Source organism: Lagopus leucura, unplaced genomic scaffold (genome assembly GCF_019238085.1).
Source record: "Lagopus leucura isolate 7727_CA_CO unplaced genomic scaffold, USGS_WTPT01 Super-Scaffold_100034, whole genome shotgun sequence".
Lineage (NCBI taxonomy): Eukaryota > Metazoa > Chordata > Aves > Galliformes > Phasianidae > Lagopus > Lagopus leucura.
Window position 1 is genome coordinate 2,324,487 of NW_024962283.1, and position 22,218 is coordinate 2,346,704.

Here is a 22,218-nt window from a genome sequence, read left to right on the forward strand (position 1 = left end):
CGAACGGAATGGGCTCGCGAGCGCCGGAAACGCTTAAGTGATTTTTGAAGCCTTAATAGCAATTATAGAGCAGCGTGGAGGTTAATTTGCAGAGTTCATTAATCAGAGAAATAAACACGTCAGCGATCACCACGGAGAAGGGAAACACAGGAGCCTGACTTGGAGATGGAGAAGGCTGACCCTGGCTTGGGATGCCAAGCAGGGCGCTGGTGGCAGCTGTTTGCAGTTCGCCACTCCGAGCAAACCACGGCTTTCTAGCTCTGAGCCACTGGCTCTAAGCCCCTCAGCCACTAACCCTAGGGCTCAGCATGCTAAATATCCTCCAACAACACGAGGCGTTAGCTGGATATCAGCAGCACGCTGTTCCTGGGCTGCTAACACCATCCTCCCATTGCCTGGCAGCCACAGCCTCCAACCGTGAGGTTGCCACCGTCAGCTCAACTGCAGATCTCCCCCTGTCACAGGAGTCCTCAAGCCCACTCGTAAGGATACTCGAGAGCACACAGTGTCTCAGGAAGGAGAATATTTAGAAATGAAGAAAATGGCTTGAGATCTCTTTCAATTCAATCAACGCAATGGCCATGGAGCTTCTCGGCCATAGAATGACTAAGGTTGCAAAAGATCACCAAGCTCAAATCCAACCAACCCATCATCACCATGCCCACTACACCACGTCCCTCTCCTTGTGCATGGGGAGAAGGAGATGGTGGTGATGATTGACGCTTGGATTTGACGATCTTAGTGATCTTTTCCACTTTCATTCTTTCTTCCCACGCATGGGCAGAAAGGGCAGTGTCAGAAACACCACCAGCAGCATCCCAGGAGGGTGTCAGGACCAACAGCAGGACAGGAAGGGGCTGAGCTGAGGGCTATCAATGTCATCTTCCTGTAGTTCAGACAAAATACAGTTCTGCACCAGGTGGAAAAAAAACACGCTTCTACAACAAGCATCCTGCACCATCGTTTCTGATGGTAGCAGCATTTGCAATGCAAAAATCTGCCTCCTGCTACTCACTCTTGGCAACTTGAAAAAAACAATCACTACAATTTATTTGATCTGAAGTGGAGGCACTAGCAAACCTGCTATGAAGGGAACGCTGGCAGGATGAGGATGGAGGTCTCCAATTCATACATTCCTCAGGCGTTCCCTTTGAACTTAAGGAAAGGTGACAGAATGGGGTAAGATGTGGGGAGGGGGGTTCTGGGGAGCTGGGCAGCCCCTTCCCTCCCTCACTGCCTCCTCCTGTACCTGCTGCTTAGAGAGAGCAGGATGGGAGCAGGATGCACACACATGGGAAGGCATCTGAAGGAGCGGAGCACTAATAGCTGCTTCTCAGGCTGGTAATTGCTCCCTGGAGAAAGGCTGTACATTGCACAGATTCCTTCCCTCCTTCCTTCCCCACAGTCTATTTCAGGATTTGGTTTCTGGCTCTCTTTAAAGCCTTGGATGTACCTGCATAGAAGATCTGCAAGGCAATGAGCAGAAGAGGCCAAGCCCAGCACAGCCAGGTCTCTTCTTGTTTTATGTTTAGTTGGTTGGTTTGGGTTTTGTTGTTTTTTTCATTCCCAGTACAGTAAACATCAGCTACAGCAGTGCAATTCATCCAGCACATAATTCTTTGAGCTATTCCCTCCTGTCACTGCAAGCACTGTTGTCTCTTGGACTTCCATGTAGGAAATGAGTTTAAGAAACCTCAGCACAGGTCAAGGTTTTATCTTTATGGCAGCAGATGCGTTCTCCAGAACACTGGAGAGCATCCATGATGTTGAGCAGGGGGAAGAGCTGGGCTCAGTGCTTGGGACAGAATCACCCCGTGTATAGGCTGGAAGGGATGGAAAGGAGGATAGAAAGCATGGCCAGGAGGAAGCTGTCACACCTCTCTGTCACCAGGAAGAAATCACTGCAGGAAGGTTTCTTCCCTCCCAAACAGCAGCACCAGGACTGGACAAACTGCTCTCCTCCACTGACTCCAAGTCTGGGGACTTGACCGGGATCAGTGCTAACTTTTCTGCCTGCTAGAACAGTGCTTAATTAAACATTTTAATTAAAACCTACAAGAGTGATTGCTCCTGTCATCCTGTGGAGGAAAGGCTAATCAAGTCCCTTTTATCCACACCGACACGCAGCCCAAGGACGTGATGCTGGGCAGCAGGCAGAGCAACCTAACACTGCATGGGATGGGAACGGGATGCTGCCCTGCACCAGGGTGGGAATGCTGCAAGGAGAGCCCAGCTTGGGTACAAAATCTGCACACAGGAGAAGGTTTGGGAGTGGAGGTGAGAAGATGCAAACCTGCACAAGAGAGAGCAGCTCAGAGGCCTGCCTCAGCATTTGCATCTGATGCAGCAGAGAAAAAGCAGGAGCCAGCAAAGGAAACCTGGAGTCTCAGCAACCAGCAATGAGATAGATCACCACCCTGCGCTGGGACGGATAGGTGCACAGACAGATATGGAGGAGCCATGGCTGTCCTCAGACCTTAAGGGTTGGGATTACTGGAAAAAGACTCAGCAGTACCCCCAAGAACCACAGAATCACTAAGGCTGGGAAGACCACTAACATCACAGAACGGCCTGGGTTGCAAAGGAGCACAGCGCTCATCCAGCTCCAACCCCCTGCTGTGTGCAGGTCACCAACCAGCAGCCCAGGCTGCCCAGAGCCACATCCAGCCTGGCCTTGAATGCCTGCAGGGATGGGGATCCACAGCCTCTGTGCAACCTGTTCCAGTGCCTCACCACCCTCTTGGTGATCACCCAGTCCAACCATCAGCCCACCCTCACCCCAGCGCTGCACAAAGCAAAGCTCTCCGCGCTCGCCCTGATTGGGAACGAAATGTTTGAGCACCATTTCACAAAGTCTTCTCCCCCGGCGCCCGTCAAGAACAAACAAAGTATTTGTTGTTGGGGGGGAGTAAAAAATTCATCAAACTAAAATCAAACCAAACCAGAAGCGGGAAGGCACGCATCTACATTTGAGTAAGCAGGGAGAGAACACGCTCCGAAACTTTTTGATCAGAGCGCAGAGTCTCAAATCCTGACAGAGAAAATGTATTCATAATTAATTAAAAAAAATAATTTATAATTTATTTTTAAAATTCACCAGGCTCCTTTTTTTTTTTTTTTTCTTTTTTTTTTCTTTTTTTTCCCCCTCTCCTTTTTCTCCCTTTTATTTTTTCCTGCCGTTTCCAAGGATAGCAAACAACCCAACCATCCTGCACAAGGTCCCTCATCCCCACTGCCCCCCGGTGCAGCCCCTGCTTTATATGCCCACCTCTGCCACATAGAAAGCATCCAGGCCACAGCACTGCAGCCCCGAATCCTCCCCAGTTCACTCTCCATCCAGGCAGATTATGAGGTTTACTGCTGCTTCTCCATTATCCTAAATAAAGCAGCCTTTCAAAATTGCTTCAGACGTATTAGATCATGTACTCTTTACACTTCCAGAGACACTGGTTATAATATCTTTTTAACAACGCTGGGCAGAATCTATTTTCTTCTTCCACTGAGCTGAAAAATACTGTTTTCTCAAGGAAGGAGAAAAAGGAGGAGGAAAAAAAAAAAAAGCTATTGATTTTGTTTAGGGTCAGAATAAAATATCATTGGAGTGGGTGTTGAAATCCTCAGCCACGAATTATTTCCAAAGTGACAGTTTGGGCTGCGGAGATTTGTCTTGTGAAATAAAACAAAACAAATGAAACACCGTGTTCTTCATCTATAGGTACACGCTCAGGGTTCCCACTGGTTCCAGCTGGTTCCTGCAGGCTGTGTTTTCCATTCTGATCTATTTTCCCCTCGTTCCCATCCCTGGAAGCATGGCAGAACCAAACCCTGCTGTCCACCCACCCCGCTGTCAGCCCATGATTCAGAGCCATTCCAGTTGGCACAGACCCCCAGCCCAACACCACTGACCACATCCCTGAGTGTCCCATCCCTCTGGCCAGGACAGCCCCTCTCCTACTGCTTTTGAATGCAAAATACAGTGAGGAGCTCCTCAACCCACAGCCTTCAGCAAGCGCTCACTTTCCCAAAGAGTCAGAAAATTAACTCCCATTTATATGCACGAGCTGCTTCCCTCTAATCTACACACCTATCTCTGCTCTTCTGCTGGTACAAGCGAAGAATATTTGCTTTAAATGCAATAATTTCTTTATAAATAAAGAACAGGCAACACTTCTGAAAAGGAAACCAGATGTCTTCCTCCCCTTTTCTGTGGTTTCTGCTCCTCAGCATTGTGTGCCCGAGATAGAAGCGTGCCACTGCAATGAGGAGATCCGCAGGCCCCTGCCTTCCTCTCTCCGTTTTATTTTATTTATTTAGATTTATGCAAACTCCTAAAGAGGTCACCTACCCGTATGCTCTCTATGCCCTTGACATAACTTTAAAATGCATCATAAAAATGTCCTGGGCGCAGCAGTATAATTTAATACCACACGCCACCAGGAAGGCACATAACTGAAAAAGCCTAAACCTTCCCCAGGCATATCCCTGCACACACACACACACATATATATATATATATATATATACACACACACATTTTAGCTTCCATCAGCTCTTTCTTTTCCCATCACCTTCTGTTCAGGAAATCTCAGCCCTCTTATTTCTGCTGCTCAGCTCTTCCCAGCCCCTCCATCCCCTCCACCTGTGGCTTCAGGGATGCACCATCCAGGAGCTGCTCCTGCCCATCCTCAAGGCCATCAGCCATCCCTGCCATGGTATCAGGGACTCCTGCCCTTCTCCATGCACCTGAGCACCGAGCCATGGATAGCTCTGAAAGCTCTTGGCTTCACAGAGCCTGTATCATAGAATCAGAGAACAGATTATTTTGGAGGGGACCTTAAAGCCCATCCAGTCCCAATCCCCCTGCCCTGGGTTGGTTGCTCCCCATCAAATCAGGCTGCCCAGGGCTCCATCCAACATGGTTTTGGACATCTTCAAGGATAGGGCATCTACAGCTCCTTTGGTCAATCTGTTCCAGTGTCTCTCCGCTCCCTGAATAAAGAATTTCTTCCTAATATCTAACCAAAATTTCCCTTCTTTTAGTTTAAAACTCTTCCTTCTTGTGCAATCAATACTAGATCACATAAGAAGTCAGTCACCTTTCTGCTTATAAACTCCTTTCAAGTACTGAAAGGCTACAGTGAGGTCTCCCTGAAGCCTTCTCCAGGCTAAACAAGCCCAACTCCCTCAACTTCTCTTCACAGGAGATGTGCTCCAAGTTCTGAGCATCTTTGTGGCCCTCCTCTAGACCTGATACAGCTCTCCATCAGCTGGAAATCATTTAAGTGCTACAGAAGCACCAAAAAATTCACCTCAGGGTCTGTTCCTGCAGGGCTGCTCTTCTGGTTCCACAAAGCTCAGAGCAGGTCAAGGCAATCCCAAGCAAACAGATGCTGTTGGGTCACCAGTAGATGGTCTGCACCACGCTTCTGTTTGGGAAACTACACCCACCCCGAACTAACTTTGGGCAGGAAAGCTGCCTGTCACCCAGATCACCATGCAGACGTGAGCTCCCAACTCATCAACCTCCCCACCCTGGGGATCTGCCTGTGCCAGAGCTCCCTGCTGCTGCCTTAGGATCCCTCTGCAGCATCTCTTCACGGTTCCCGGCCACCGCTCCCTTGGGAATGAGCACGAAGAGTGAACTAATGAGTCTATTAGACTTAATTAAGCTAATGTGAAATTATTTACTTAATCTGGGAAGATCTTATGATGGCAAGAAATCCCCGTGGAAAAAGCACACAGCTGCCTTGCAGTCAAGCAGAAGCTCACGAGCAACCAGTTGCTAAAGCCTTTGGATGGGGACCCATCCTGCTATGGTCTGAGGCACCCGGGATCTGCTTCCAGCTCTTCCACCCGTGCTATTCATGCTGAAGTCACCAGGAAGAGCAGCTGGATGCAGACAAGGCTCATCCATCTGCAGCTGCTGGAGGGGCTCACAGAGCCCTCGCAGTCCTCTTGCAGCAGGAGCAGCCCCAGAGACCTCAATATCAGCACTGCTGCACGGGATGCGAGCGGAGCAGAGGCTGCAGAGGCGAGAGGGGATTTTGCTTTGCATATTTCACTTTTTTTTTTCCCCCCCCTATGTTAGTAAGAAAGCTTAATGCTTGCTTTGAGTTCTTAATACGACCGAGTTCTTTTTGCCACTTATTTTGTTTTGTCATGCACTACATACAATTACACATCTCTAATCCGCAAATCCTCCCCCGACACCAGAACACGTGCCAAGCCTTTACTTTTTGCTGCCGCCGCATTAAAGGTCTTTTGAGACTCCCTCACACCATAGAGCAGGATGCCCTTTCCAAGCTGGGAAGCTCAGACCCAAAACCAGTTCCCAGCACGGGGCTCTCACTGTAAAGGATCCCAGAGAAGATCCCACTCCCATCCTGGCTGTGAGGTGCTTGGCTCAGCATCTCTCTATCAGAAATCACATCTTGTGAATCTCCCCCCAGTGCAGAAACTCGCCTGTCGGATATTAGCTCAGCAAAATCTGGCAGGCAAATGATCTAATTAATAATCAGCATTATCAGTAGTTTCCACTTCTCTCAGGCAGCCGAATAGGCAAAAGCTACTGTGCAAATGGGATGCCTCGCTGCGCTGCCACAAGGTTGGATGGCAGCTACTGCACCTCACGGGGCATGCAAGGGGTTGGGGAACCCGAGGGCCACCCAGGCACTGCCAGGCCAGCAGAGCTGGCTCAGATGCTTGTTCTCCATTTACCAAAGGCAGCAGGAGGAGGGCTGAGGTCCAACCCCTTGCACAGGATCTTGGCTACAAGCACCGAGCCTGGGAGGACCCTGGCTCCCCTGCAACCCAGCTCTGCTGCAGCACCAGTGAGACCAAGAAAGGAAGCAAGCAAACTCAGAGCCACGAGGACCTGCACCCACCACAGCCCCTCTCCTTTTCTGCAGTCAATGGGGAGAACAAAATAGGATGCTACAACAAAAGCAATGCCCCCAGGAGCAATAGCTGTCACCAGCAGAGCCTATCCCTGTTGCTCAGCCCCAACGTGGTGCTTGTCACAGGCAATGCTTTATCTTCCCCTTATCACCCTCTTGCTCTCTCCTCTCTTCTCCCACCTCCACCCACATCCCTCTGCTAAATGATGCTCATATCCCATCTGCAGCGTGAACTGTCAGGAGGCCACGAACGTCACCGATCACCCATCAGAGACAGCACTATCTCCTCCCTGCAGCAGGAAAGGGGAAAGTGATACCAGCTGGGGCTGCACACGGGGCCAGAGCACATCTGCCTGGAGGAGCAACACCGGCAGCTCCTCCCGACCCTGCTCAGGGTAAGGAAATAAGAGAGACATCAATTTCCCGAGCTCAGAGCCAACATCCAACATTCACTTTCTTTAAGTGTAATTTATTCAAGCTGCTTTATTATTGCAGATCCCAGCAGAGATGGAGAGGTCACAGCTGGAGCAATAACAATAATAATAAAAAATACTTAACTCAGAAGAGTATCTTGCATGAGTTCATCGTGCATCGGGGAGACGCCTTTTTCCTAGCCGAGGTGCTTTAAAGAAAACGAAGACAGAAGGGCAAGGAAGGTGTTTATGAGCAAGGGCAAGAAAAAAGCAGCTTGCCCCAGAAGCCATCCAGCCCCAATTCCTGCTCAACAAGCACTCAGACTCAGGTGTGCCCTCCTTCTCTGCCCCGTTGCCCCTCCTGATGACCAACTCACCACACTGATGCTACAGCTCAGCTCCATGCGCTGCCAGAACCCATCCAGCTGTGGGCTGCAAGCACCCTGCAGGCACAGAGTTCCCCTTTTTGGGCTCATTTCCAAGCTTTCCACTAATTTTACCCTCAGAGAGCACAGCCTTCATTGCAAGCTCAAGCAACTTCATGGCATTGAACAAACCTTTTTGGGGGGGTGGGGGACGGCAGGTGCTTTGCACCCCTCTGTTCATGAACCCAATTAGGCATATGTCGAGGAAAGGGTGTATGTATATTAGATTTTAATTAAGCAGTGTTAATTATAATCTATGAGATGTGCTTACTGCTTATCTGATAATTATGAGAAAGCCAATTTGGCTGCTGGCTTGTGACTAATTAAGTGGAATTAGTAATGATAATTATAGATTTAATTTTTGTTTGCCTTTATTGGCAATGGGGGTAAAACGGTTTGGAGGGCTGCAAGGAAGGGGGTGGGAAACGCCAAAGGAAAAGATGGCCCCAATGTGGGCCTGCCTATGGCTTCACAAGAAAAGTGCATTTTCAGCAGAAAAAAAACCCACAAATGAGGCTTTTTCTTTTTTTTGCCAGCCCATATGCAGACTGCTGGGGTCTGGGAAGAAGTTTGAGAATTGGGTAATTGTGAGAGTTTGGCCTTTTCTGCCCCACAAAGAGCAATCCCCCATTGGTGCTGCAGGGATGGGGCAGTGCTGAGCCCGGGGAGATGACAGCAGGAGCCCCTCCAACCCCATCCTCAATAGGGGGGAATCGCCCTTTCCCAGCAAAATGTCAGCATCTCCCATTTCTGTCCTGAATCATCACCAACCACTTTTTGGAAATGTCAGAACTCAGACTTTAGGGATTACTGAGGGAGGTGAGAATTGGAGGCTGCAGCTTTGAGCTGCGGCGGTTCCCCTCCATCCCACACTGCCCCAACTGCAAGCTGCCAGGAAGGAAAAGAAAAAAAAAGAAAGACAGACAATTTTTGGATGCTGACTTTTTCCCTCACGGTGTAATTTATAGGATATGAAATAAATATTAGATATTGCACTGTGGCTGCGCGTCTCCTCAGAATGCATCTTCCTCCCTGTCCGAACGCTTGCTGTGGCCACAGGCTGCCAAAGCGGCCCCAAACATTACATGACAGCATGAAAAGGCAAAGAATCAAATTACAAAGAAATGGAGAGGAAAAAAAGTAATAATACATTGCAGCTGGATGTTTAAAAAGGCCAGAAAAACTTGCAGCCGCACGACACCGTGCGGAGCTGTGCAAGCTCAGCTAACGATAACTGAATCCCTGCTGCACGGGTGAGCAGGGATTCCTGGCTCTGCGTGGGATGGCAGCAACCTGGGAAGCTCAGTGGGGTGCTGGGGTCAGAGTGCAGACCTTGCTGTGCTCCATTCCCCACTGCAAAGGGGCAGAACCCGGAGCTTGCTGTGCCCATGCCGCGCTCCTTCACGCGAGTGGCGTTTCTCATGCCTAACTAAATAATACATGGCAACATCAGGTATAAATTACAAGGCGGGAAGACAATGCGGGCTGAATGCATTAAGGCAGCAGCCCGGGTGCAGCGTGGCTCATTTGCAAGATGCTGCTGCAAAGTGCTGCGCTCCCGCTGCTGAGCCCACAGGTAGCAGCACGGAGAGCTGCAGGGCCAGCTCTGAGCGGGGCTTGGCTCGAGGAAAAGCACCTGACCTGACTGCAAAGAATGCTGCTGGCATCAAACCAGCGTGTTCCTGGGGAGCAGATTCCCGGCCCAGGCATTGCTATTTGCACGCTGGATGAATCCCCGGGGCTGATTGCCACAGCCCGAAATAGGCACTGCACCCAGGTACTGCTCATCCATTTCAAACTAAAAGAGGGGAAATTCAGACTGGGCCTAAGTAAAAAGTTTGGTTTTTCTTTTTAAAATAAGGGTAGTGAAGTACTGGAACAGCCTGCCCAGACAGGTGGCTGATGCCCCATCAGGCTGGATGGGGCTCTGAGCACCCTGCAAGACCAAAGCGGCTTCCTCTAAACAAAAAGCAACCAGCAATTCCAATGCCATTAAAGAAGCAAAACCCAAAGGTGGAACAGAGGGCAGCCAAAGCCCCTTTTCCCCAGGGATTCCCCAAAAAATGCCATGAAAGCAGATGCCTGGGGCACCTGCAAACTGCCTGCACAGTTTCCATCTGAAGCAGCACAGCACATCGCATTGCAAACAGGCTGAGCATCAACTCCAGGAGTATTTGCTGAATCACGCTTTCAGGGTCCTGCACTTAATTCTTCTGCAATGCATTTAATACCTTTGCTTCCTGTCCTAAAGAGCTCTGGGATTCACTGGATGGAGAGTGCAAACAGCTTTGACTCCAACCCCGTGCTCAGCTTTACAAGGAAATCATTCATTTGGATTTCCCTGATGAGCACTAAGGTAAAGCAGGTCAGTATTCAGCCTTACAGATATAAATAATAGTTGTGAGATGAACCAGCTCTGTGCCCTCCAGATCTCTTGCTGAGCGTTTCTACACAGGGCTGGCCAAGGATGCATTGCTGAGTGCTTGCTTACCCCTCTGAAAAGGGGAAAAATGGGGTTTTAAGAGAATAATGCTTCATAATACCAGACAAGCTGTTGGATAAGGAAAAGACAAGACAGAAGGCCAGAGCTGGTAAAAGCTACAGCTTGTAATTTCACTGCACCTTCTCTACTCAATAAAGGGGTTTCAGCCAGAGCATCTCTTCCATCCAATCCAAAAAAGAGCTGAAGGGTGAGCTGATTGCATTGATCACACACACGTTTGCCTGGCAGGGAAAGCAGACCCGCCTATTGCTGCTCCCATCCAAAGGGCTCCACTGCCTCATTATGGGAATACATACAGCCAGCTCGGGGGCCAGGAAGCAGGACTGCAGGGAATTCACTGCTCCCTGAGCAGTAGGAAGACGTGCAGGGAGAGCACAGCAGCAGCGGATGCTCAACCTCATCCCCAACACTGGTGCTAGAACAGATCCTCACACGGGATCCTTTCCACCCAGCTATTGTTAACCCTTCTGAGAGCAGCACATGCAGCAGGTCACGGGGATCTGGGGCTGCCCTGCGTGGCCATTAACCCTGAGGAAATCCCTTGTTACACAGCAGCACGCTCCTTTCAGCCAACAGCCTCCGCCTCCCCTGCAAGAGGCTGAGCTGTGCCTGCTGCGGTGTCTTCGAAGGAGAAGCCTATCAGCTCCAAACAGCCGAGACCTTTAGCTCAAATCCATTAATCCTCTTTATTAAACCCAGGTCACCTCTGAGTCCTGGCAAATTAACCAGCATCTCCCCACTGCAAGTACATCAAGAGGAAACGCGCTGTACAGCGCCTGTAATTTTCATGGACCAGGGCTCTGGGGTCAGAGGGCTTCCCGAGCTCCATTCTCTGCCTTTGTCAATTTAAAAGGGAACATCAGCTTGCTCTTGTATAAATTACGGGAGAGGCAGAGCAGGGGCTGCAGGGCACTCTGCAGCCTCCAGCCACAACACCACCCCCATCCTGCCCCAGGTGAGAGCACGGCACAGCAAGGCCACGAGCATCAATAGCAGGGAATAAACAGGGCTGGGGACATCCCCTGAGCACAGCCACCAGCAACCAACGGTGGTTGGGCACCGGGTGCTGAGCCTGGCATCCACCAAAGCTCCTTTGGCCCCTTGCCTTCATACTGCTGCTAATAAAAGCCATGTCCCCATGCCAGCCCAGCTGGGAAGCGAGAAAAAGAGCCTGGGAAGGCTTTGCTCCAGCTCAGAAGTGGGTGGAAAATTGTTGCCTTGTTCCCTGAAATTCCACCATTTGAAACATCTCCTCCCCCCTGCTGCAGACTCCCGGTGGAGCCACTCTAATCATGGCCCTGCTGCTGAAGGGCCATGGATGTTTAGCTGGGCTGGGGAGACTTCGGGCCAACTGCATCGTAAGCACTATTATGAATCCAGAAAGAGAGCTCCAGCGTGGGGGGAATGGAGGCTGTAAGTTTGGAACCAGGACAGAGGAGGGACTCGGACGCACAGCACTGCCCAGGACGCAGCCCCTGCTCCTGCAAACTGCATTCTCAAGGCAAACCAACTTCCCAGAGCAATTTTTGCCAGCAAGGAGTACTTTTTCAAGGGGAAAAAAAAAAAATGCAGTGGAAAAATCCCCAAGCAGCTCAATAAGAGCTGTGAGCATCACTTCCATACCCCTGAGACAGCTCCACGCAGCGCTCATGAGCCACAGCCGTGCCACCCTGGGGCTGCACACACTGACTTCTGCTGAGACCTCCGGTTTTAGCCCAGCTAAGGACAGCAGAGGATCTCAACCCTCACCCTTCGCCCTACAGCAGGGTCTGAGTTAGTGGCAGGGTCACAGCACCGTATTTTAAACCTCCCAGCCGCCAGCTTGCATCACGCCTTTAGTTTCTTATTAAAAAGACAATTTCTTGCTGTATTTAATCACCGCAAGGTCATTGCAGTGACAGTTGTCAGCATCCCAGCTCGGGAGCTGGAGGAGCACAGCCCCATCCCGCTGACCAGATAAAGGACCGGGCGCTGGGCCTCATCTCCTTGTTTGCAGTCGTGAGGTGCCCACCTCCATGTGCAGATGGAGGTGTGGGTGGGTCGGTGTCAGCACCCCGCAGGTGCTCGGGGAAGCTGCCGTTCCCTCTGCTCATCAGGAGCCCCGAGGAGAGAAATTGCATCGTTCCCTTTGCGGCCCTCTGCCCACCTCGAACCAATTTCTCTTCCTTTTAATTCAATTCAGCTCCTCCTGACCTTGGCTGGCTGGTGTTGCAGAGTTTCTCTCAACAGATAGCACCAATTACAGAGGTGCGAAAATGGAAGGCTTTCAATTTGGAGAACAAACCCAAGGAACTGGAACTTTATTGAACTGAGAAACAGGGGGTGGAAATGGGGAGGAGGATAGGGGCATAAGCTCAGAAATATTCCTTATATTCACATCAGAAACCAAATGTTGTGACCATTTCCTTTAGAGGGGAAGGTGAAGGCCTTGCCACAAAGCACGGCTGCCCCAAGACGTAAAAGCTCCCCTCTCCATCCCCATCTCTGCCATCTCCACCAGCCATGCACCGAACCTCACTTGATCCACATGCAACCCAGCCTCGCAACAGCACAGAGGACAACATCACGCCACAAAGCTGCCTGCCACACCAACACGAAGAACAAAGAGGTCCTCCCAGCCACCTTTTGGCTGGCTGGCACATCAGGGCTGGCTCAGCATCCTCTTTTGGATACTTCCTCCCAAGCCCCAGCCCTATGGGCCAACACAAGGGACGAGCAGCTCACTCTGGCCTCCCTTAAGAGCTTCCAGGAGCTCGCAGGCTCGTGGTTTTGCAGCCAGCACGTAGCACCTCCCGGATCTCCGGCCAAGCCGTGACCGCAGCTCCCCCCAACGACTGCCCATAAATCCTCCAGGTCGGTAAACAGCCGAATTACGGCTCCCCGCCATTGCTTAGCTGCTTTTGACACTAATTGCTCTGCGGAGTGTGTGCAACTGGCAACACCTTATTAAAAGTGAAATATATTATACTGTCCACTTATTGCTACTTTATAAAGATAAAGCACCCCGACTATAGGCAAAGGCTGGCAAAGGCATCCAGCAGCAGCCCCGGAGCAGCCGGCGGACACTGCAGCGCACAGAGCAGAAGCACAGCGAGCATTACTGGGATAAATGTGTGCTCTCAGTTCAACTGCAGAGTGTTTCCATTTTGAGCCCAAGGGTTGAGAGAAGAGCGTGCTTGAGAATTTCCTCTCCGTTCGCCTCCTGGTTTCAGCTCTGAGATCAGCACTCTCAGACCTACGGAGAAGTCGGATGGAGACGAGGCACGGAAGGACAAGGGCATCCAGAACGTGCTGCCCTCCTGCCTTCACCAACAGCAGCAAAGAGTGCCCACTGACTCACAAAGCCACGTTCGTTGCCTGCTTGTCACCAACCGGTGCTCAGCAACCTCCACACATCACCCCTGGGCATCACAGCTCTGACAGCTCCCAAGTGCAAGCCTTGGTGCCCCCAGCTCCACGTCAGCACAGCAGAGAAATTTTGGGGTTCAATGCACTGATTTCAGTCTTTTGACTGTGTTTCTCAGAGGATGAATCTGAAACCTGCTGTTTCACAAGGAAAAAAACGTAGAAGCCTCCAGTTCAGATCTGGAACTACAGCAAGGACGTGTCTTTTAACACATCTCTCCATGCATGCCTTAGGCAAGTCATTCTCCCTCTTTATTCCTTGGCTTCCCTGTCTGCACAAACAGGGACCATGAAATTTCTCTTCTTCGTGAAGTGTTTTAAGATCTACAGGAACAACCATGACACACAAGCAAGACCCGAAACCACGTTTCAGTAATGAATATTTCGATCCAGTCCCTCAAGCCTCCCCTCACCACCCGATTTGGAGAGAATTTTTGCTCTTGTTTCTTAATTAAAATGCTGTTTCTAGTAGTGAACATGACAGCCAGCAGAAGACTGGAGGAAGGCAAACACAGGAGATGCCACCAAAGATTTCTGCAGCCTGGGGAGCTCACAGAGACGAGGTACAGAAAGCCACAGGCTTAAGGGGGAAAACATCAGCTTCTGGGAATTTGTTTTCTGTAAAAATGGAGATATTCCTCACGCACATCACAGGACTCATCACATCCACATCCCGCGTGCGCTCTGCAGAGCGCCCCTGCTCTTATTTATCACATATTGGTTATTTCCCCCGTGGCAGAGACACAGAGCCACCTCCATCAGCTCCGAGCACCGCGGGCGCAGAGGCTGCACTTCAGGTCCTGTAGGAAATGGTGTGTCCTAAGCAACGTATCTGAAATACCCAGACTCTCTGGTTCAACAGGTTCAAATCCAAGCAGGATCAATACCTTCTCACTCCTGAGGTATCAGCAGGTAATTGGGTATCACGCAGTGATGAGCAACCTAGTTTGCTCAGAAGCTGCAAACTTTAATCTTCATCCATTCCTGCTACGCAGAATGGAGAGGGAGGAACAGATCAAAGGAGAGCAGATCAAATTCAGCTGCATTTGGACACAGATTGCAGAAAAAAAGGGACTCATTCTTAAGCAAAACGGCTCAGGCTCCTAAGGCTCAACACGTTGGTAAGACTCGAGTACAATATATCAGAAGTCACTGTTCCTCGTGCAGCCACCTGCAGTCTCAGCACTGCCTCCCTCAGCTTTGGTGCTGCTCCTGATCCCCCGACTTTGCAGGCAGCCGAGTTTACACAGCAGCACCTCTGCAACACCTACATCCACCTCCAGCCTCCAGCCATGGTCCTGTTTCCAACCTGTAGGAGCCCACACCAGGGGGTCCCTTTTCAGCAAGGAGGGTCACATCACTGTATCCTACACCACCAGAGCCAGCGAGGACAAGGAGATGCTACCCCACGCTTTGCAGGCTGGAAGGTGCCACCTGGCTGCAGAAGATTGCCACCTTGGCCACATTAAGAAGGGACAAGGCAGATGGATAGGCCGAGACAGACAGAAGAACGCCACGGGCAGCAGAACGACCTGCTTGACAGATTTCCCTACTGATCAAAGCTAACTTTGCTCAGGGCTTTTGACATCTGATTAATTACATCGCACCAGCTTGCTCCCAAGGTTCCGTTTCAGCGCTCCTCACCTCCCATGCTCATGGGGCTCTGCAGCAGAACCCGGTGCCAGAAGAGGAGGGACGGCGGGAAGGCAGCTCTGCCAAATGCCCTGGTCTGTCCCTGTATGCCCTGAGATAAGGAGGGGACGGCTGGGAGCAGAGCCCCTTTGTCTGCAGAGTGTTTGTCGCGGGCAGATAGGACGCATCCGCCTCACGCTGACATTTTGGTGACCAAATTAACATGCGCCGCCATGGAGACTAAATGTCATTAGCCTCATTAGAAGCGATCGCATTAAAAGAAAGACCAAAAAAAAAAAAATTGAAGTGAAAATTAGCCAAAGCTATTCGATAAAACAACGGGGAGATCCAGCGGGGAGCAGACGGCCAACGCCAACTGCGTGGGATGGGAAGGGTTGGGTGGAGGTCTCCACGGGCTCCGCTGTCACATCCAGCCCTGATGCAGCCAGCACTGCCATACGTAGTCAGACACGTGCCTGGCTGTGCATGGTTGTGTCTAACAGGGACTGGGGTTTTTTTTTAGCAGCATCCAACTCCAGGTTTCTCTCGGATGCTTCCCGTTCGATTACCGGCCAATGCCAACCGCATTTTGCTTATGTGCTGTGACAAGACTGCTGCACAAGGTGGAAGGATTAGTGAAGTAAGTATTGTTTTGCCCTTGTAAAGAGAAGAATTTTTCCTGTAGCCCTTCTTGCTATGCAAACGCCATTTCCTTTGGGGAGGGAGAAGTCAGAGGGCCCTTGCGAGATCCTGCTTATGACAGAGCAGATTTGAAAGCCCAGAGATCTCCTTCCCCCTCCTTCCCTTCTGTCAAAAATTATAATCATCATTTTCCAGCTTGCTGAACAATCAAAGTGTGGCCTATATTTGCTGGAGCTCCTTCCACACGCTACATGCATAGCAACAAGTACAGGAAACAAAAGGCAGAAGTAAACAGTGGCGCAGGAAGAGGCGATGGTGGGTGTGGATGAAGGCTCCTTGGAGGCACCCTGTGGGATGCACAGCATGGACCCCCCAGTGCCCTCCATTGGTGCTGCTCTGGGAGCCTGAAGCCTGCTGTGAAGACCCCTTCCATGGTCTGCAAGGAACGTGGGGATGAAGAGTCCCTGTTCGTTGTGGAACAGTTGGACTAAATGACCTCCGAAGGTCCCTTCCACCTCAAATGGTTCTATGCCTATGACAAATGCACCTGGGCCATTTCATTAGTGGACACAGCAATGTTCCTGCTGTCACAGAAGCTTTTGCTGCAGGTTCACTCGGTCCACAAGCAACTGCTGACTTAGCCACCATGAAGGAACCCACAGCCCCCAGCTCAAACAATCCTACGTGCCCCACTAGGAGGCTTTACCCCATGTTAAACCCACCAGTGGCCAGCCCTGGCCAACAGGACAGACCTCCTGTTGTTTTTCACCCCAGGCCAACGCACTCCAGCCTCAGCATCCATCCCAAAGCACGGACCCAGCAGGACAACGTGCTGGGCTCCCCTTCCCTGCGGATTGCAGACAGCTTCCATCTCCAGAGCTGTCAATCCAGCACTTCTCACTAGCGCTGAATTCACAGAAAAGTAAACCTAAAAATAACTCTTTTTCTTCTTCCCCCCTTTCCTCGTCTCATCGCACACGTGTCCTGCAGGCACATGACTGTGCTGCACAGGCAACAAGTCCTGCATCCCTGCATGGCCCCACTGACGCACCGGTGCCACCACATCATGCTGAGCCCTGCTGCCCAGGGCTGATGTGTCCATCCATAGAATCCAGCCCACAGAGATTCAGTCACCCTTAGAGCACGGTAACGCACTCCCAGAGCTGATGGGAAGCAGGCAGGTAAGTGTTTCTTTCCTCTAAGTAAGGAAAAAAAGATGGAAAAGAAAAAAAAAAAGAGGAGTTTCCTTATAAACCCACCCACTGAGAAGCAAGTGTCAAAGCCACCTCTGTATGCGTAGTTGCTGCATTGGTAATTATAAGTACCATGCCTTCATTAGAGAAAGGGAGGGAAGGAGATTTGTGGCAGAGCTGTTATTATTTTTAAGTTTAAACAAAAAAAGAAAAAAAAGAGGACAAGTTTGACAAGCTGAGATCACAGCCCACCCTGCACACAGTAGCAGCTGGGAGCTGTGCTGGGATTTGCCTGTCTGCGAATGGGAAAAGGATAGGGCTGCAAAGCCCAGGCTGACTGCAGGTCAGCTTTGAGCACAAATGACCCCATAGATTTTGATAAGGAAAAAAAAAAAACCAAACATATATATACATATATACATATATATATGTGTGTGTGTAAAGACGATACTCGGTTTTGGTGGGGATCTCTTTTGGGGACAGGATAGTGGGTGACCACCAGCTCTGGGTGCAAACACACAGAGGTTCATCACGCCCTAACCAAGCTGAGCACAAACTTCAAATTGAATATTCAAGTGTAAAATAGGAACATAGCTGTTTATGCAACTTCAGATCCACCATCACCAAACATTCAGGCCTTTGGGGAAGATTTTCAAAAGCATCACTTAATGTACCCAGCTCCCATTGGTGCCTTTGAACCATTTCTCTCATTCCAGCTCCAGTGTCAGTACTTCACAGAGACTCACACCAGCAGACTCCTCCATCCAGCTGTTTGCAACCACAGACCGACACACAGAGGGGATGCTGTCAAAGGGAATCTGCTGGAATAAGCAAAGCAAGATCCTCCATCCAGTTTGGTGCACCCTGGAAGGCAGCAACCGGAGAGAGCAGCCCCAGAGCCCCTAGAACAAATTGTTCCAGAAACTTACAATGCAGAGGGTTTGCACAGAGGAAAAAGCTGCATTTGCTCCTTCTTCTATCACGATCCTTCCTGACACCGCTTGGAAAGGCAAACGGGAGCCCAGGGCACAGGGCTGCTAATGGGATCTCTTCCCCAACATCTCTGACTGATGGAGGGCTGATGGCCACAGCAGCGCAGCCACTACCATCCCCAGCCTTCGAGAGAGCTCAGAAAATCCCTTTTAGTCTAAGTTGGAAACGACACTGAAGCAGAACTAACGTGCTCCAGGTACTTACTCTTCGGCTTAGTTGCAGGGATCAGCAGCTCTCTGCCTGCCCTGCATCCCCTTTGGCAGAGGGGTCACAGCTGAGCCCCACGTGGCAGTGGCATCCGGTAACCCCCAAGCCCAGCCATCACTCCTGAACAGGAAGCAAACAGCTTTTGTAAGTCCTGCCGTGCCTATTTCTTCATTTTAGACTGCATTTTCATCCAGCATCAACGCCACACAGCCCACGTGAGGCTCAGTTACAAGCGGGTGCAGAAAGCAAGTCCTACATGCGAGAGGTGACAGCAGGGCACTGGGGACTCTGCCCAGCAGGCTCCCAGATGCCAGGACCCGCAGCACCAGGAGCAGCTGTCTTGCAGCCTGCACTGCCACAGCTCCGAGCCTGCAGGGCTCGAGCCCCAGCTGGGAAGGAGCCACTGCCATGACAAGCCATTTTGCCAGGCCAGCAAAGGCAGCAATATAAATGTCTAAACAAGCTGACGCGCATTGATTTTTGCCACCAGTAGAGCCATGATGTCATGCCATAACTGCATCCTTCCCATCAGGAGGAGCCCACCTCGGAAAGCACTGTCACCCAGGAGCCCTGCCCAAAGCCAAAGACAACAACATTAGCCTTAGAAATTGTTTTGCATGGGAACTCGTCTGACAAAGAAATAAAGAGCTACAGAGTAAGATGCTATCTATGAGCAGAGGGGTCAGGGTTTCATTACTGCATTAACCTTTCGTGTCTTTACATTCCACAGCAGTGAACTGGTAACGAGACAATGCGAGTCCCAGTGGGAAAAAAAATATACATCTTTCCTAACAAAGGTAAAAGGAGGAAAATGAAAAGGAAAAGCAAAGAACAGAGGTGGGAGAGAAAGAGGGAAAAAACTGGCAAATAAGCTATTACAGCTAATAATAACTTTGCAGCGCTATTTTCTGCAGGAGCCTTCAAGTTGTGATGTTTCCCTTCACTCTAATTACACCTCTAAAAGCAGGTTCCCTTCTCACTTTAACCACCCCATGAGAAACTCCCGCAGGATGCACACACAAATGGTGAGGAAAAGAGTTCACGCTTCACAAACAGCCTCTGCACATCCCAGGGGAGCATCACCTGCACAGAGCACGTGGGATCCTTGCTTGCAAAAAAAAAATCAACAGCATTAAAAACCCAACGGAAGACGCAGGCCCCAGGGGTCGGAAAAGGACCAAGGCAGCAGCTTGGCACACCAGAACGCTTTCCTTCCTCTACTGCAGGCAGCAGGTTTCTGTGTGATGGATTAACAGCTGAGCCCAGCTGGGCAAATTCCTAGGCTGGTTTGACTCAGGGGACATTCAGAGCCAAAGCAGATATTGCTGCTCAATATAAATAAGAAGGCAAAGCTACAACGGCAAAGTGCAGATCAAGAAACCTCTCCCAAGTTACTGGAGGCTTAACTGCATGGTCCATTTTCTTCTGGATGCTGCCTTGCATCCATTTCACTGCAATTTCAACCCAACTGCACTGGGCAGACAAGCTGCCCCCCACGCCAGGAAAACCCACTGCCATGTTTTGCTCCAGGTGAGACATTTCAATACTTCCCCTGAAAATCCCTTGTACTCTCCAATGGATGAGAGCATCATCCCTGCTCCCACGTGCTCTCTGCTGTGCTATAGGTGCACCATTTTGGCTCGTGGCGCCCTGGGGAGCCAAAGACAACCCATTAAAGGCACTGCTGTTGGAGGTCCTCCATTGGCACATCTTGCCCAGCCCATGCTTGCCTAGCACACATCATGTCGCCCTGCCACCGCAGCAAGCATCAATGGAACCCAAGCATCAATCAGCAGCACCCATCCCATGTCCGTGGCTGTTTCATCCCTCAGGCACTGCACCCCTGGACACAGACAGTCCCATGATGTGAGCCTCCAGCAGCAACTTGGAGCCTGAGCACTCCTGTGCTCATCACAGCTGTCTCACAGAGGTGAGAGCTGTCTTCCAGCTATGACACAGCTCATCTCTTCCCCCTCCAGCTTCTCACACAGCCCAGCCCAGCACAGAGAAGCACTGGAACTAAACCACAGAGAACGGCTCAAATTGCAGCTGTGCATCTTCCCTGCCCTCCTGAGTCCAACATAATTCTCACTGACAGTCATGAAAAACACATGTTGGGCTGAGATAGGATCCGAGCCTCAACATCCAGTCCCCATCTGTTTCAACAGGGGCCGCAATCTTTTCAGCTGCTAGAAGCACGCATCCTTGTCTGAAAATACCAGTGACTTGTCCCTCAGGAGCAGCTCTGCTGCCCACTCTGCTGCTTCCCTCTCCCCATGGATACGCTGCAGAGCTGTGCTCACTGCCCCACCGCTGAGCATCAGCTCAGATCCGGTCTCAATGCAAACCTCACGTCTCCCCCTCATCCTAAGGCCAGTCTGCATTTTGAGAGCCTCCTGCCCAGCACACAGCAGCTGAGCACCTTTGCTGCAGGTGGGCTCATTCTTGCAGGTGCCCACATCGGGGGCTTCATCTTCACTTTGTAAAAGCAGGCACGGGGCTGGCAGCCCGTTTTGCCCAGTGGCAATCAGCAGGGATGTGAGGGAGCAAGGTGAACAGTGCGACAGCTCACAGAGGAGAGAAGGATGCAGGAGATGCCCAACTTGGAAGGGGAAAGAGCTGCGTGATCCCAGCTCCCACCACGTCTAGACAGGGCTTGGACAGAAGAACCGGCTCTTCCCATGCAGGCAGCACGCACACTCGATGTGCAATGCCATCCTCCTGCACTGCCAGCACCCAGAGCTCTCCCCAGAGGCCAGCTCGCTGCCTTGAACCCTGCTGCAAGCACTCGCCGAGCCCTGATGCAGAGCAACTCGCTGCTGCGTGCAGCCAAGCACTACGGGCATCAAGTCCGGGTCCCCCCAGCACGCACCACCACCTCTCCATCCTCTGCATCGCTCCCCTCTCGGCCCCGGGGGGGGAAAAGCTTCCCGCACTGCCTACCTGGGATGAAGAGCAGGGCAGTGGTGGCGGTGAAGACGATCCAGCAGGCAGGATGGTACATCTTGGAGCTGCGGTCGGCTCGCGGCTGATTTGCTTGCTTGCTTGCTGCTGCCGCCGCTGCTTTCCTCTGCGTTGAATGCTGAGCAGGTTTAAATCCAATGTTTGCAGTGGGAGGGAGACTGAGTTAGCGAGCTGGAGAGAGAGAGAGAGAGAGAGAGAGAGAGAGAGAGGAGCAGGCAGTCAGCGGCTCCGATTTTTCCTCGCACACACACGCACAACTAGCCCGAAAAGCACCGGGCTCCGGCCGTGCAGGGGGAAGCAGACCTCCTACCGGGCACCCATTGGTTCGGGTTGCTGACTGACACCCGCACACTCTCTCTGTGCCACCGGGGAGTTCAACACGGGCATCATCCCCCCCCTCCCCACCGGGCACGAGGACCCGCACGTCCCACGGCCGCCTTCAGCCCAGCAGCGGTGATGTAAGCACGGGGCTCTGCCCACACCGTGCCCCCAGCCGGGGCTGGCAGCCCCCCAGCTCGCCCCTCGCAGGGCCCCCCCGGGAGCAGCCGGCAGCTCTGCCTGCTGCCAAGGGAGGCGAGCAGAAGCTCCCAAGCTTGGGAGCGTGAGCGGGTGGTTTTTGCACAAAAATCTGACACAGAGAACTGTCTCCTTGCATCCCAACCAGAGCTCTATTTTTCCCCCCCTTTCTGTGCATTAAGCAGCTCCCAGAGGACACCCAGAACGGGGTTCTCTGCTCTTGCTGACTGCCAAACCGATCCCACCCAGCTTCCACCAAAGCAGAGTTTTTAAATCCTCTCCTTGCACCCCGCTGCCCCCCCACATCACATTCCCACACTGCTGCCCAGCTCTGAGCATCCCCAACACACCGCCATCCATCCCTCTGCCACGTGCCCCAGCTCCCCAGCTCCATCCCCAGCTTCCTCATAGGGGCACAGTGATACCTGC

The 22,218-nt window shown here is 51.4% G+C and overlaps 1 protein-coding gene across 1 annotated transcript in view; it reads right to left on the reverse strand.

The window, feature by feature from the left end:
* The window catches only part of OPCML (opioid binding protein/cell adhesion molecule like), a 253,432-nt gene extending 231,907 nt beyond the window's left edge, over positions 1-21,525 (reverse strand). Inside the window, exon 1 of the mRNA XM_042882564.1 lies at positions 21,253-21,525. Within this exon, the coding sequence (XP_042738498.1) occupies positions 21,253-21,313 (61 nt within the window). The 5' untranslated portion in view covers positions 21,314-21,525. The remainder of the gene's footprint in view (positions 1-21,252) is intronic.
* Between the last annotated feature and the right edge of the window lie 693 nt (positions 21,526-22,218).